The sequence below is a fragment of the Botryllus schlosseri genome, chromosome 4 (assembly GCF_051294905.1).
Source record: "Botryllus schlosseri isolate E-star chromosome 4, Bs_hap1, whole genome shotgun sequence".
NCBI classification, from domain to species: Eukaryota; Metazoa; Chordata; class Ascidiacea; order Stolidobranchia; family Styelidae; genus Botryllus; species Botryllus schlosseri.
This window is the reverse complement of record NC_137239.1, coordinates 10,105,202-10,123,008: the sequence shown is the minus strand read 5'-3', so window position 1 is coordinate 10,123,008 and position 17,807 is coordinate 10,105,202. Positions and strand designations below refer to the sequence as shown.

The 17,807-nt window shown below is 39.1% G+C and overlaps 1 protein-coding gene across 1 annotated transcript in view; it reads left to right on the top strand.

The window, feature by feature from the left end:
• The first annotated feature begins 613 nt into the window (after positions 1–613).
• The window catches only part of LOC145438051 (uncharacterized), a 38,600-nt gene continuing 21,406 nt past the window's right edge, over positions 614–17,807 (top strand). The window contains exons 1-3 of the mRNA XM_080315423.1: positions 614–751; positions 2,911–3,246; positions 17,325–17,522. Of these exons, the coding sequence (XP_080171549.1) occupies positions 649–751; positions 2,911–3,246; positions 17,325–17,522 (637 nt within the window). The 5' untranslated portion in view covers positions 614–648. The remainder of the gene's footprint in view (positions 752–2,910; positions 3,247–17,324; positions 17,523–17,807) is intronic.

Below are 17,807 nucleotides of genomic sequence, written 5' to 3'. Positions count from 1 at the left end.
CGATATTCTGGCCAGAGGAAAACGACGACTTTCTATCACGGCTTAGTAAGCTATATGATGGACGCTTTACGTACAAAAGTTTACTTTAGTTTATTTTAAAAAAGGGAGCACAGAAACATTTTGGATTGACTGCAGAGGTGGTCACATTAGTCGGCATCACTTGGGTGCTGGTATTCTGGTAGGTTGCAGCACGTAAGGCAAAAAAGTTCAGAACCACTGTGATGGTGTGCCGCGAACTATTTTTCATTTCCAAAGGGTGCCGCGAGATCAAAAACGTTGAGAACCACAGAACTAACGCTACCATTTTGACAAAATTTTGACTTTTGTCGACATGTCAAAAATAAAATCGTCCTAGATCAGTCATTTTGCGTCAGTCGAAAATATACATCTTGCAATATTCAAAGTAGTAACCGTCGATTGTCTACTAAACGTACGCTACGTCTCGTGCAAACGTACTTTTCGTAACTACACTTGCTTAGTACTTTTTAGATCTCCATTTTCTACTTCCATTTGAAGTATAGTTAGTTACGAACTGTCCTATAAATCGTTACTTTTATTTATAATCGAGTATATAGAAATTTATGGAACAATTTTCATTCCCAATTGGGTACAAACGATTAATAAGTTGACTGCATCTGTTTTCAGGTCATGTTCTTCATGTTCGTGCAATTGACACTGATTTGTATCGCGTTGAGGCAGGCGAAATGTCAGGAAAATGCAATATGGAACTTTTCTACGTGTCATTCAGAGCGTGAGTGATACTTTGGTAATGATAAGAAGACGGTCATTCTTATCATTGAAGTCGAAATACAAACAAGTTCTACAAAATAAATACTAGTTAATCCTCTTGTTTACCGGACCACGACCTGACACATCGATCTCGCCTTCCGACACGTGCCGCCTTTTTTGTCACCTGTCCTTATATAGTATCATCGTTTACTTTTCATTCAGTGTGCATGCCTCCTTTTTTAAATCGCCTTGGTCAGGTGGGTGTCTGATTTCGAAGACTACTCCAAGTCGTGTCACTTTCTTATGTTTCATTGTATCGCAGTCTTGTGGTGCATTGAAATGATGGAAATTGTAGCAATAAATTGATACTTGACACAGACGAGATAATTACTGAAGAGTAGAAAACCGCATCATTGTCCAAGTTATACGCTACCTAAACAGGACGCATGCTTCCAGAGCCGTCTTCAAAATGGTGTCTGTCTGAATATGAAATCGTCCAAGCGTTATCAAATTATGGAGTGACGTTTGAAAACGTCTTAAGCGTAAAGCAGATGATGGATAAGTAGAAAGTCTCAGCGTACTGCTAGGCTTTAACATAGAATCTCCCCCAGATGCTGTTGCAATCGGGTATTTAAAATTCAACACAAGACCATATACCCCCCCCCCCCATTGAGATGCAACAATTGCAACCGATTCGAACACACAACAAAGAATTGCGGTTCCAAGTTCACGTGTTCGAGATGTGGCGGGCGAGATCACGAATATTCAACTTGCACGCGAGATATGAAATGCGTCAACTGTTCAGGTAACCACAGTTATGCATATAGTGGATGTCCAGCATACGAAAGGGAACGACATATACAGAAACTGAAAGAGAGCTAGAAAAGTTAATATGAAGCTGAAAGAGCCAAAGTGCAAGTCGAGAGTAGACCAACTAATACCCCTCGAAGTCCTTCGTACGTACAGCGATATAATGCGAGTGCCAAATATAATCCAAGACCTATCTCCAAAGCCTAATGCTCAAAAACCTAAAACCACCACCTATCCTATTCCTGACACATGCAATTTGACTGGAGCCGAAAAACGTACTGTCCCGCCTAGCAACGGATCGCAGATTCCAGAAGACTCAATAGTATCACTGATGACCTCTCTCCACTCAATGGTAACGCTTGCATTCATATCTGAGATAATCAGCGTCACCATCATATTTTGTCAATCCAAAGAGAAGATGGACATTTCTCATATAATTTCATGTGCGGCGCAAAAATGGGTCAGCTTACCAATTGACAGTGAATCGCTGATATCATTCATTACGTTGTGAGTGATGACGGCCAATAAAGAAGAACTGTGTATCAGAGTAGGATCAATTGTAATTTGTAATTGAGCTGAATGTAATTACTAACAATTCTTCACGTAATTATAATTGTAATTGAAGCATATTATTTTGTGTCATTATAATTGGATGAAAAAATCGTCTTATTACAATTTCAATTACATTGTTATTGAAACCTCACAATCACAACTTAAAATAATTACCCTATTGTTGTATGCGAGAGTTTTGCGGTTGACTACCAGAGTTTTGCAGTTGTATAGGAGATGACTACCAGAGTTTCGTGGTTGCATAGGAGAGTTTTGAGGTTGACTACCAGAGTTTTGCGGTTTTATAGGAGAGTTTTGAGGTTGACTACTGCTAGTCACCTTCAAAACCCTGCTAGTTACCTGCAAAACTCTTGGATTCAACCGCAAAACTCTCCTATACAACCGCAAAACTCTCTTGGACAACAAATATAGAGGCCATGTTATTTCATCATGCAAATTTAATTTGATTCTGTATCAACTCGCCTCACTACGCCAACACATCCAGCAATAATGGGAGTGAAAATAATATATCAGTTCAGTTCAGTCCCCAGCTTGAGATAATAGACTTAGAAATGTTGGAATTAGGCGTTCCCAGTCGTTAGTTAGGTAACATCCGTGTAAGCTGTGATCTATAAAATAGCCTAGAAGTGGGCCGTGCTACAAGTGGGCAGCTACGGAATAAAAAACGAAGAAAATTGGCTTGGTTTAAATGACCATAGTATTCGACAAACCCCATGAACACCACAAACAACAACAAAAACAGCAACAACATCTATAGGCATCTGAATTTGATCAATACCTCATATTGCAATTATTTTTCAGGTAATGTGACACAAGCAATTGGGACAAATTTCTCTGTTACTCTCATTAGTCCATGTAAATCTGGTGATGGGCAAAGTAGATGCGACGTTACTTATTTGGCCACTGCTGGCGACACACCACAGAAGTTACTGGTCCCTGCGAAGGATGGAACGACATCAGGCACAATAGCTCTCAAGGGAGTAGCAGTAGAATATTCACGGACGATCGTTAACAAGGAATACGTAACCTACACTGTAACCATGGATTCTTCTGTCAACCCTTGCACTGTTAATTTAACAAGTAGAACTTTGGCAGATTGTTCTTACAATTTTCAGATAGCATCAATCAATTTCATAGGTGAGTAATTATCAACTACGACACGTGCTTCTTCGCTATATTAATACTGCATGCTGCCTGTTCACAGGGCATGGTATGGTATGGTATGGAACGAGAATTTTCCATACTCCACTCTCTTCATACCATACTTGCAATTTTCCATACCATACTTGATACATATTCCATACTTTAAAATACTTCAATATCATAAGTATAGTACCTTTTATAGCACCTATATTATTGATATTTCGGATGTCATTATTGCTTAAACTGGCTATGGTGCGAATCTAATTCCTGGTAATAGTTTTACAGAGTCTGTTTTGGTGAGGTTTTAGTTCACGGTGGTGCTGAGGTGCCGTGTACGTCTACTCTACAGCTTCCGCAAGCAAAATGAGATAGTGAGCAGAGTGTTATCTAGGAGACTAGGACTGTCCATAAAAGGGACTGGCAACATACGGCCCGCGGGCCGGATGCGGCCCGCAACAAGAATTTTTACGGCCCGCGGACAGTTTCCCGTCTTACATAATAATGTGGCCCGCGGCCCCAGTCTGCCAAGATTCTCCCCTACTTGCCTAAACGTCAAATTTTAGTGACTGTATGTTATTATATAGGTGTGCGCACTGTGCAGCGTGCGAGAGTGGAGCTTACGCGTAAGTTCGTCGAAGCGAGAAGACTTGCATTATCGGCATTTACGATGTGCTGAACCCTAATGAATTGATTCTTGGTAAATTTTGGGTACCAGGCTTATCAAACGCTTTGAAATCTTAATTAAGGATTGCACCGTGAGTTATTTGATCAGATAGAAGCAGACACGGCGGCGCCTGTATGACAATGCTATTCTCAAATCAACATTGCATAGTCATTATCGGCGAGAAATGGCTTTGAAGTGACATTGCTGTCGATAAAATACATTCATTTAATACGATTTATTCCTTGTATACATGGGCGAATAATTTATCCATTCAGCAATCCGGCCCGCCAAGTACCTAATTTCCGACCCGCCGACTGCTGGAGAAGTTGCCCGCCCCTGTTCCATAAGGATATCATCTCATTTCCGGTACATTGGCATGAGGCACATGCAAGTTTGAAGTAAATACTCGCAAAGTAATTTATAATATAGGCGCACCCATAACATATCCCAGCTGCAGGCGATCAATACTGCAGCGATCTGCGTGATCATTAGTACAGTATTTGGTTGGGGTTAGCGTGGCGAGTATTCCAAACTATATCTACCCCACTCCCTGATCTATAATCCTAATGCGAGATCATTTGAAATATGACCAATAAGATATCTCGGTATGTAAATAGTGTAGATGTGCGGACAATGTTTTCGGAAGAAATGTAATTATCAATCACATTGAGCATTTAGTTCGTTGCATCATGATTGCTTGTAAGCTGTCGTCACTCATGGAATGAGGTAGTTGGAGTAGCCGACATTACCAATTATTGCGTCACATGATAGACTATAGAGGATGTAGTCTACAGTCTCTATAGATCAGAGGTCTCAAACACGCGGCCCGCGAGACCATTTTGTGCGGCCCGCCATGACATTTTGGATTTCGAAGTATTCGAAAATATTTGGCTACCATCTTTCTTATTTGAGAACCTAAAATTCGCTCTAAAACTACTCAAGAAGCCAGAAACTACTCATCAAACGCAATGGAGAATTACCTATTATACTTGTTATTACTTCTTTATGATGGCTAAACATGTTGATGATTCGTACTGTAAATTGTGATTTGAACTTGGTCGCGACCTTTTGTAGAATTACTCAAACTCAAACTCAATGGGTGATAAAATAAAAATGACTCGAGTTGAGTCGCTTCAAAACATACAAACAGAGAAGGACTTTTGTGACACGGAACGCCGTGACTTGGTACAATCACGGACCCAACAAACTATGAAACTGGTATGGAAAATAGTAAAATATCAAAAGGTCGTAGCTTGCGTTTCGTAGCTTATTTAGATATCTAAACAGGTCTGTATGGCAACCATTGGCATGATGTTGCGTTCTTGATGTATAGTTGGTTACATCCTATGTCATCATGAGTAGCCTATCTTTTTCATGCTATTATCGTCAGCTAATGTGGCGAGTATAAGAAGTCGTAGCCTACGTTTCACAGCTGTAACACAAATGGATTTTTCGGCGATTGAAGATTTCTATTGCTATGGCACAGTAATCATTATATTCACGTTGTTATTGATCTGTTCAAATATTCGAAGGTAAATCTAACGCTGATTTAATTTGAACTTGGTAATGACATGATTAATAGCCTAGTTCTCAGCAGTATACCCGAAACCAGTATTAGGCTGCACTGCTCCCATGCTCTGATATCAGATCAATCTTTGTAATATTCGAAATTTTACCTATAATTGCGGCACGTCAAATGTCCGCTATAGCTGCAAACTTAGAACGCGACAGCTTTTACGATGTTCTTATGTATTTATACACTCACATGGTGTGTACAACTAAATATTTTGACAAACTATGCCAAGTACAGCAACAATTTACTCAAATATCTAAAAATGAAATTTTTTTCGTACCAGGCGTGAATTCACAATAGTCATTCACATTTTTACGATGCGCGTGTCAAATGTCAGTCTGCAAGGTCCCGTCAAATAAGGCCTACTTGGAAATACATTAAATTCCCCTATTATCGGTGCTGCGGCCCGCGGTGCCATCAAAAAGTAGGAAATTGGCCCGCGAGCACATTTGAGTTTGAGACCTCTGCTATAGATAGACTATGCTCGGAGACGTGTCTAGATTCGAGAGAATATCGGATCAACAATACTGTTGTCATTATTACATCACGAAATCATTTCATTCCAAGTGCTCCTAAAACCGTTGCACAAGCGTGTATTTGTTCCTACACAGCGTTCAATAGTTCACGGTCACACATAAGAAAAGCGATCGTATTCCGTGAACAACGAACAACGTACGCTTCATGAAGCTTGCACAGATCACGATAAAATGTGTAAAACACCAAAGTATGGAAGTATGGAAATGTCGTTCCATACCATAGATTAAAATCTTCCATTCCATACCATACTAGCATTGTTCCATATTCCATACCAAAATATCGATCCATACCATACCATACTTCCATACCTTACCATACCATACCATGCCCTGCCTGTTCATAGGAGACTTAAGCATGCTTATTTACAATATACGATTGTGTACCCAGGGTTACGCCGAGAAATTCAGCCTTATTTTAAGAATGTGATCAGTTGACGAATAGTTTTCCTGCGCATCATATACAACATAACTATTTGCCATTGCACTAATGAACAATATAAGGTATTTCAAAATTTGGAATATGTTAAAAATACTGCTGATCCATAGGTTATTCTGTAGATCAGTGGTTTTCAACCTGTGTCATCCGGAAGAGTGCGAATGAAAATTGTCCATATATCTCACTTTTTCAGACGTGGAAATATTCAAATAAAATTAATAAGATATCAAGCGCAGTGATTCCGGAACTTTCGTCGTTCGGACGCAATTCTAAAAACTTGTTGGTAGCTGTGCTTTTCTAGTTCACAAGTGAGGAATTCTCCCGATGCGTCTATAATGCAAAGTTTGAGATAATTTTTCCGCGCGTGAGGATTACGTCACTGCCTAGAAAAAATAAACAGTCGAATCGGTGTTAGTTGCTCTGAATCATCCGCCGTGTACGTACATTATAGCAGCCGATGGCAGTGTTGACATTCGGACATATTCATAATGGTTGATACCAGAATTTTGAGTTCATCGCGTTGGCACTTTCGACTATCTTCAACTATAACAATTAGCACATTGGATTTGTGACAAGTAATGTTTACTCGTGTAGCTAGAAGTGTTGGGATGACTCGAGTCACCTGTTTCTTATGACTTGACTTGACTCGAGTCACTTTGCAAAAATGACTTGACTCGACGTTTCAGAAATGCAGATTGTCTCGTGACTCGAAGCAAAATTTACAAGTCACGAGTCAATCTAATTTAAATGCCATGATCTAGTGATGAATCACGCGAAGCGCTAAAAAAATTTGCAGGTAACAGCGGCTTCGTTACCCCCCCCCCCCCTTCGGATGCTGTCGTGCCCCCACTTTGAGAACCACTGCTATAGCAAATGGTATTCGTCATAATTGAAATATTTTCAAAACTTTTCATCAAAACATCATTTCTAAATCATGTTCATGACGTCACAATTCTTAATCGCATAACGCTTAAAGCTGCAGTTTTCGAAAATTCAAATGCAATTTGCCAAAAATATAGACCTGATTGAAGATAACGGATAACAGTTTTAAATTCAGCATCAAAATGTACACTGAGAACCTTCAATACTTTAGTAACCATAAAATTAACGCAGCACAGTGTAATCAATTCTTTATTCGTTCCTCCATTCAAAATAAATGGGCGCTCCATCTGTATTCAAAACAATAAGGAATGTGCAATGACTTCGAATCATGTCTCGTACTTTGAAACTTTGTAATATTGCGAACTCTACCCATTTAATTTGAGCATCCTTTGCAGAGCGACATAAAATCCACCAAAACGTATGTCTTACGATATTCCTTCTACAGCCTAATTTAAGATTATGTAGGCTGTTGAAACTTATTCCTCTTTATGTATAAGGATATTTTGAATATAGGGTATATTTCGATATTATTTCAGTCAGTTTGCCAATATTGTATGGACGCCCTACGAGCCATCCCGCAATTGGCAATCCGGGCCGATATAGCAGTGTGTTAATCATGAATCTTTTAAAGTAATAATTACACAGGTAAACACATATTTTCAGGCAGACAAAGTAAGAGTGGTTTCGGAGGTTCTGAAGGGCACTGATTCCGAATATGACTTTAGTTTTTTTCAAATTGGCTCTTGTTGTGGAGATACCCAGTGGGGCTATTTGCTCAAAATCTCCAATTTTTGCGGTATTGACTAGATGTAAAATCGGCTCAGTTGTACTATAAAGTTTAGAAATTCAAGCTACCTGTTATTTTTACACACAGAAGACTCTTTTAAATCAAAATACAGCAACAGCACTATATTTATTTACGGGTGACAGATATATCATAGTTACAGACTTTCGCGGATATCATGTACATAAAAAAAACTCTAGTCATGTATATAAGTATTTACTTAGATACTCGAATAACGTGGCATTAATTCAATCAGTTTTACGTCAACCACCTATTGTAAATTTGAAATATTCAGTTGGAATATAATATTAATATTATATCTTAAATCACAATTTTTTGTACGATTTTCGCCTGTAAGCTATTTAGTGCAGTTTTTCGAAAGGTTCCGGCAATGGTCTGACATAACATGTTCAATTGTTCATCTCATCTGCCCTGATATCTTTCTTTTGTTGTTCTGATGTCTTGGCAGAACCTCTTTCCTTGCTAATCAACAAGATGATCAGGAAATATATATCAAGATGACTGAACAGAGAATGAACTTTTATGCTCATGTTTGAGCTCAAGTTTTCGATATGCGGATACGAATTTTCGGACCAACTGTTTGTAGATGAGTGCTTTGTGATCATCTAAAAAGTTTAATTTACTACATCTTAGGAGAAATTACATGAAATGAACTCCTTCCTAATGTGAAATTAGAATCTTTCATCGGTGTTCGAATATACCAGATACCAGATTTAAGCTTCTCGTTTGATAGGGTTACTAGGTATACCCACTTTGTTGACTCTGCAGAAAATTATCTATTTACCACTCAATAGACATGAGACGCGTATGTGTATTGTAGCTTAGCCTTTAAAGGACAAATTTTATAGTTTTATTACCCTCTTTTATCTTGGTAGAATGACCAATTGATACAGGAGAATATGTATTTCAGTTGTGCAAAAGTACAATTTTTAGGCTTGACAAACTGCTTTTATGACAAACCAATATTCCGTATCAGGTCCTTTTTATATTGATATAATGACTGAGAATGACTACCGGGGACAATCTGACAGATCCTGCGGCCATCTCAAATTACGTCAATGAATATTTTTGCAATATAGGGCCTAATATCGCCTCATCTATTGCTAAACCCGCGTCGACCAGGCCTGAGGTTAAATCAGTATCCCAATCCATCATGCTCCAGCCTGCAACTTACACGGAAGTGGTAGGCCTACTTGCCATTCATGAACTTAAATCTAACAAGGCAATTGGATATGATCTAATTCCAGCCTGGTTTTTAAAACTGATTAGCCTACACATCGGCCATCTAATTGCTCATTTTTTCAATTTCATGATAGATGGTGTCTACCAAAATTATCTGAAAACTGCCAGAGTTGTCCCGGTTTACAAAGCCGGAGATGGAACTAATGTCACCAACTACCGACCTATATCTGTCCTACCGTGTATTGGAATTATGTTCGAAAAATTGCTCCTCTCCCGCCTATCTTCGTTCCTCGCTAAGATGTCTATCATTTCTCCACAACAATTCGGTTACCGCAAAAGGCATCAAACCTGGCATGCCCTGCTAACAGTGGCTGAACAGTACTATGACATCTTGGAGAAACGAAGTTTGGGGTGTAGCATTTTTCTTGATCTAAAAAAAGCGTTTGACTCCGTCGATCACAGTATTCTTCTCTCGAAATTGGCGCGCTACGAGTTCCTGGGTCAACAACCAGAGCTCATGAAAAGCTACCTGACTGGGAGATATCAAATGGTTTCGATATCCAACACTTTGTCCTCCCCCACCTTGTTACATGTGGTGTTCCGCAAGGCTCTGTTCTTGGACCGGTCCTTTTAACTTTATATGTCAATGATATCTTTGAAACCTCTTCATTGAATACCACTCTGTTCGCTGACGATACTCACCTCCTATCTCACGCACCTACCACCGCATGCTTGAATGCCGTCACCTGTGATCAAATGCCCAAAGTGCATGAGTGGACTCCCATAATAGCCTTCGGGTTAACGCTGCGAAAACCCAAAAATTGGTCGTGAACTCCTGCGATGACCTAACCGTTGACATCGCTGGCCAACCAATTTCCTACACTAAAAATGCCAAATACCTTGGTGTTTTACTGGATTCGGTCATGTCCTGGAAAAGTCACATACAATCACTCAAACCACAACTATCGAAGGTATGTGGTCTAACTCGCCGCCTTAGCTACACTCTGCCAGTCAGCGTGCTGTTGATACTCTTCAACACTCTATTCCTATCAAAGTTACAATACGGAATTCGTTGTTTGGGTGGCTGCAATAATACAATTGACCCACTGCAAAAACTTCAACATTTGATCATCCGTATCATTGCCAAAGCTCCACGGGGCCTGGATGTGCAACTGATAAATCGCTTCTAAACATAGAAGATATGAGAAAGCTAGAAATTTCCAAGTTTATGTATCAGTTCCATTGCGGTCAATGTCCCTCAAATTTCAACGACTACTTCACCTCGGAGACAAAAGCGCACAAGTACAGCACACGCGCGTCAATGAAGAACAACCACCATATGATCAGGACTGAATACAAGAAAACGCATTGCTCTATCAAGTATGCCGGACCCCAATTGTGGAACAGCATCTCGCCGGCTATCTGACAGTCGTCGAGCATGTCCTCATTCAAGTCGAAATACAAGCAATTTCTTCTAAATAAATACCATGCAGTCAGTCTTCAGGATTACCGGACCACGACCTAACTTCGACCTCGCCCTCCGCCACATGCCACTTCATTTTGTCGCTTGCGTATTATATTCTCTGCATTACTTTTCATTCAGCATGCATGCCTCTTATTTACTTCGACTAGGCTAAGGTGGGTGTCTGATCTTAAAGGCTACTCCAGGTTGTTTCGACACCTTCATATCTTTTCATCGCAGTCTTGTGATGTTTTGAAACGATCAAAATATTAATAAACCTGATTGATTGATTGAATGACATAAGGGTTCTTCATAGTCAATTATCTATTTATGCGCAGTATAAAATTAGAAAAAACTACGATTTGCATCCTATCAAGTGAAATATTTAAGAGTAAATACAGAATTTTTTTAGGGGTATAAATATCTTCGGACAAGGAGCCAATCTGACAAAAGTAATGTGATATTCGTAATCAGCAACCTCAAAACCCCAGAAACGGCTCTCAGATGTTCTGCCTAAAGATTTTGTTTCATTTTGTTGACCAGTGTTATCCAAAGAGGTATAAGTGTTGGCTTTGACAACCACAAGGATAGCGCCCGTTGTTCTTGAAAGATATGTTGATTTGTGTATTGCATGGATAAGAAGTGAATGAAACCTAAGCCAATCCATAAATTACCGTCATCGATTACTCAGATTGTGTTGGTTTGTACGGCAATGCATTCCTGATTTAGCGCCCTTCGTACCATCAAATCGGCTAACATACCTTTGTACGGTGAAGCATCTTTTTGAATGTTGTCAGAAAATGAATCACAGGTACTAGTCGCAACATTGATGCGACGATTCAACTGCAGTTTCACACTTTTGTGCGTTCTAAATGCGAATATATTCACATCGCGATGACGTAACATGTCGATTTAGTAGAAAAGTGATATTGTTGCGAGTGAATATTGTTCTTGGGTTCGCCCCTTACGCTTCGAAGGAAATCATTGCACGATACCCCCGGAAAAATCAACGAACACCTTGAGAACAACGGGAGTGCGATATCTGTGATTTTTTTACTGCAGTGATTTTAGTACTTGGATAACCAATAATACCAGACGCTGAATGTAAAATAATGAAGCTCTGTATCTCCAAGAAGCTCTTCGAATACAAAAGTGATAACTTTCTTCATTTTTTTTGTGTAATAAATTCTGACTGGCTGGTGCGAATGATGTTTTCAAGTGCGAATTGAGCTCTAAAACGCTGAAAACCACTGGTACAAAACGTTTCAAAAACCACAAGTAGTCAGAAGTAAATCAATATACTCCAAATAAACATTTGCGCGGCTGTATTTGGTTGATTTAGACCAGTGGTTCTTATTCTTGTCCCCAGCGCCCCTCAGGTTGATATTTAGATATGGAAATGGGCGGAAACGCTCAGGGAGCGAAATGAGGGGGGGCACTGAAGAAAAATGGCCTCGCAGTAGCTCGTTTAGTAAATACATATGATTAATATATAGTAGAACAATAGTTCTATATTTCCTGATTTCGCATTGCAAACAAACATTCGACAAAATCCGTCAAATCAAAACGTTTTTCGTTGTACTCATCGCGAAATAATCACCGACGATATTTCCATGAATGCAATGGTTTATTTTAATTCATGTAAAATAGATATGGCATACTTTTGGATTTACAATTACCCGTTAAAACACTCCTGTCGCGTAAGTTACTCCAAATCGTTTCGGCACCTCTAACTTCTCATTGTATCGCAGTTTTGTGGTGTTTTGAAATGATGAAAACAATAATAAACTGATAATTATACTGACAGGTCGGCTTATATTCCACAAAATATTTTGAACTAGATGTTGTATCCTGCAGCGCACTGCATGTCGATTTCTAAAAGGCATTGTACTGTACAACTATTGAGAGTGATGCTCTTTGTGCATTAAAGATGTTTTAAAGCTTTTCGGCCAAAATGATCAACTAAATTTAATTGTATTTGAGAGCTACAAAATTTATTCCTTAGGATATTTCTTCATTGTATCATAAATGATGTTACTGCTTAGTATTTTACCCCCATTCATGTTAAAGTTAAGAGCTTTTTGCAGTACTAAATTTAATGTGAGCAAATCTCTACCACATTCTCAGTTGATTAAACAGTCACACAAAGTAATGTAGTGTACGAATATAAGTGCCACTGTGATTGTGGCTACGTGGGAAGAATGTCAAAACGTCTTCAGGAACGCATAAAACAACATGTCCCCAGATTCATCAGAACACGTGCATCGCGCTCAGTGAAAAGCTCACCCTTAACTCACCCGCTTAAGTTTGATGCTGATCGATCAAAGGCCATTAATTCTGCCATCGGCAAACATCTGTTAGATAATCCGATTTGTGCGAATAATTATCGAGATGACCGATTTCGAATCGTTGGGCGACGCCGTTCACAATTCCATTTGTGTGCCTTGGAGTCTACTTTTATCAAAATACACCAACCGAAACTCTGTCAACAAAAGGAGTTCGTGTACCACCTAAAAATAGTACATTGAACGCTCTCTCATTCACGAAATTTCATGCTGGTGACGTCATATTTTGTGATACGATTGTTGATATCCAATGTTCTTTCCAATTCGCTACTAGCTGCTGACGATTACCCCTGACGAGTGTCAGCCGAAAATATTCGGGTTCATTTCAATATGAATATACTATTCAATCACACAAAGCAATACAACAAAATCAAATACAATCAACTTCCCCGTACTGCCAATTGCAGAGGAGAATTCGGGATGTGTACATCGATCTCGAACCAAATGCTATGAGCCCGTAGGCCTTACCCGATGGTTATTATACCAACCTTGATTTTCTCCCGAAAATAGCACATACAATTATAGCGGTAATTAGTCGAGTGATCTAATAGTGAAGTCTCAACCCGAAACCAAACTTCGGCCACTTACGCACTGTTTTTTTTTTATTGCAGTCCTTAAAATAGGGGGTGGTAACAGACCCAGGTAATTTTTGAAAGGGGGCGCTGGAGAAAAAAGTTTAAGAACCACAGATTTAGACTGAAATTGCTTCTGCAGGACAAAAAAGCGCGAGATTTAGGGTCCAAACCTAAGCTATAAACTCATCATTCTGGGGGTTGGCTCGTTTGATACTCGATCAACAGTCAGCTATTATGTAAGCTCCAGTCTACTCTGGTATCTTACCCCCAACATCGTCAAATAACATTGCATTAATTGAAACAGTTGTATGTCAACCACTATTTTAAATTCAAATCAATAAGTTGGAATATAATATTAATATCTTATCTTAAAGCAAAATTGATTCTTGTACTATTTTCGGTTGTGAGCAATTTAGTGCAGTTTTTCGAAAGGCATCAGCAATAGTCTGCCATGATATGTTCACCGCATCTCCACTGATCTATTTCCTTTGTTGTTTTGATGTATTGGTGGAACCTTTTGCCCTTCTATTCCCTCTAATCAACAATAATATCAGAAAATATATCAGGATGACGGAACAGAAAGTGAGATTTAATGCTCATGTTTGCTCCAAGATTTCCATATGCAGATACCAACTCTCGGACCAACTGCTTATAGTTGTGTGCTTTGTGATCTTCCAAAAAGTTTTTATTTACTACATCCTAGAAGAGATTTCAGGCAATGAGCACCTTTCTTAAAAAGAAATTGTAATCCTTCGTCCATATTCGAATCTCAGATCCATCAAAGATTTCAGATTCAAGCTTCTCGTTTGATATTGATACTACAGGTATACCCACTTTGTTGGCTTCACGGAAAATTATCCATTTAGTGGTGAAAAGAGATGAGACGCATATGAGTATTTTATTTAAGCTTTCCAGGGACAACATTGATAGCTGTATACTCCTCTATCATATTCGTAGAATGATCAATTGGTACCTGAGAAAATATATTTCCATTGTGCAAAAGTACAATTTTTAGGCTTGACCAACTGCTTTTTTAACAAACAAAGTTTTAGCATCAGGTCATTTTAATACTAATGGAATAACTCAGAACGACATGAGTGTTCATCATGGTCAATTATCTATTTATGCGCACTATAAAAGTAGAAATATCCAAGATGTACTTCCTACGTAGTGACATATTCAAGGGTAAAGACGGTGATTTTAAGCTTTTTTTAGGGGTATGAGTATCTTATTTTCCAGAGCCAATCTGGAAAAACTAATGTGATATTCGTAATCAGCAACCGTGAAAACCCCTGAAACGACTCCTATAGGTGTTCTGTCAAGTATGTTTTTCTATTTGTTGACTAGTGTTATTTTTGTTGTAATATCCTGCAGTTTGCATCAAATATGTGTCTAAAATAACCTCGGATGATTACATCCTCTCACCAAAAATGGGCGAAAGCATCGAAGGGGAAACGGCGGATTTCGTCCCCCGGCTATGGCAACCTTCGGCCGACAGAAATGAAAATAATTTCGATTATATAATAACTGGATGTTACTGCTGAAGTAACCAAGTTTTCCGGCAGTGTCATACGCCGTATGCCCTTGAAAAGAGTGTGCGGCAGCACCGCACGGACTCATTTTGGATTGAGGATTTAACGCAGCACATTATTCTTTGGAGTCGGTTTGAAAATCTCCGGCCTTGAAGTCATTGTACATAATGTAGGAGTAACAAAATTGATTGTATCATTGGATTTAATGTTCTGACATCGCAACTTAAATAAGTATAGCCTACCAGACTGTATTGCCAGCTTGACATGGTATAAAAAAAATCTCCACGTCTCTGTAGTATCCCATTCACCAAAGAATTGTTTGATTGATGATTTCTATGCTGGAACTAAAACCCCCAATCGCACAGTGTGGATGTGGGGATTGGATCATTGGGTTGCGCGACGTAAGTGGAGGAGCGAAAGTAGGCCTACACGAGAGTTATACGATGTTACAGCGCCGTAACTTTCGTGCGCCAAACCTCCAATTGCTGAGAGCTCCAGGGGCGCAAAACTATTTCGTTGGAGGATATTTATACATCCTGAAAGTTTTCGTTGCGCTTCGCCCGATAGGCCTACGTTTAAATATGATAAGTAAGAAAAAATTTACATATTTTAAAGAAATAGGCATATCGGTGGCGGCGACTATCACACATTGAACAGGACTATAACTCTATGACAAGAGATGGGCCACAGTACATTTTCAAACCCGAAAATGGGCCAGGGCCAAATGACGGTTGTGAACCTCTGGCCTAGATCGATACCAGTACCTTTTTCCCAATTGACCTCTTGGCTATATAACTTATTATATGATAATAGTGTGGATTTCCATATGGTATGGAAGAGTAATATGGATAAATTCGTGAAAATTTGCATATTTTGGGCACAGGCCGGAGAGCAAAAACTTGGCGGGATATTAGAAAACCAGCGGTATTTTTTAAATCAGCACGGCAAAATCAGCCTAATTCAAGAGCAAAATCAAAGTCAACAAATTCTTCGTTCCAAATTGTTGCCGAGTGTCATTAAAAATATTAGGAAGGGCCTGTTGGAATAATTACCTCCTTGCATGTCATTATATCTTGACCTACTGTCAGCTATATAGACAATAGATATTGAAATAGCCCCAACGTACTAAAAGACGCACACTATTTTAAATTGGTATTTCTTAACTGTCAAGTAGCCTTTCTCTGTGTGATGGCATTTGTCAAGTAAGGTACAGATTGTCAGGTCAGCGATATTCGGCACCAGCCATTTAGCCCTCTATGGACTGGACAATTTGACATCGATTTAAAAGTTCTATATATATATACATATAGAAGTTTTCGGTCAACAAGGGGTAGTATTGTTCGGCCAAGGTTTCCTCGAAGCAGAATTTATGGGACACTTTTTGGAGTCCCATGTTAGCCTAAACTTCATCTTGTATTGGTGCGTCGTGGCGCGGTAATGGCTGACGCCGAAATGCCTATTCCTATAAGTCATATGGGAAAGGGCACCTCATTTACTGAGACCAAATCATTCACAGCGCGAAAAAAAGTACAAAATAAATTGATAAAATGTTATTAGAATACAAAATAATTCATTTTATCCACGAAATAAGTTTGGGCCCCTTCAATTGGGGAATTTTAGGGCCGACAGTTTCGGCCCCGCACAAAATTAATGAATCGAAAATGAATAATCGTGCTAACTGCGGTTAAGCGAGGCAGCTTGTACTCGTCGCTAGCATGTCGTAAAATGGCACGGCTTGAACTTCAAGTCGCATCGAACATGTTTCCAGCAGGCCTAATTGTACATCACAAAGTTCAAAATTTAATGTTTATTTATTTTATCAATTGACAAGCCCGCAGCATATTGCATCCTGAAATTTAGGTATAAAATTGTATTATACCTGGCAGACCGGCAGTTGAGAACCACTGCTTTAAAGCATTTGCTCCTTTATTAAGGTATCAATGCTTATAACCATACCTGATACTATATACTCCATATTCTTTGATCTTGAATTGAATTCAATTTGATACCGTTTTGCATTGCATTTACATTACCTGAGTTGTTTTAGCGTCAGGATACTCGACATATTTTTCATATTCAGAATGTCAGAATACATCAGAATTCGACGTGGTTCCACACAACCCACAAATTGTAAAATACATGGACACTGGAAATATCAGTTGTAACGATAACAACAGGAATGGACTTGCGAAGTATAGCAATGGCAGTGAGGCAATCGAAACACAATGCCTGGCTAATGCTACATGGAAAGATGCTAATCACATAACTTGCCTGTACCGTAAGTAAATATAATGGTAAAATGCTAGACTACATTGAGTTGTGTCCATTGTTTTGAAAATTAGGGTCCAGAAAAAGAGGACATATATATGGGAAATGTATTCACCTGGCTCTGATCGCTGGTGAATTGACTAAAAATATGTCATTTTTCCAATAAGGTGCTCGGAAAACTGTTTTCCGGGTCTACTTTCCGTTCACTTGACCTTTTTTTAATCAACCTTCGCGTCATATGCAGAATAATCTGTCTGTGTATTTTTCAGCCGTGGTAATCAAATATATCTCACGG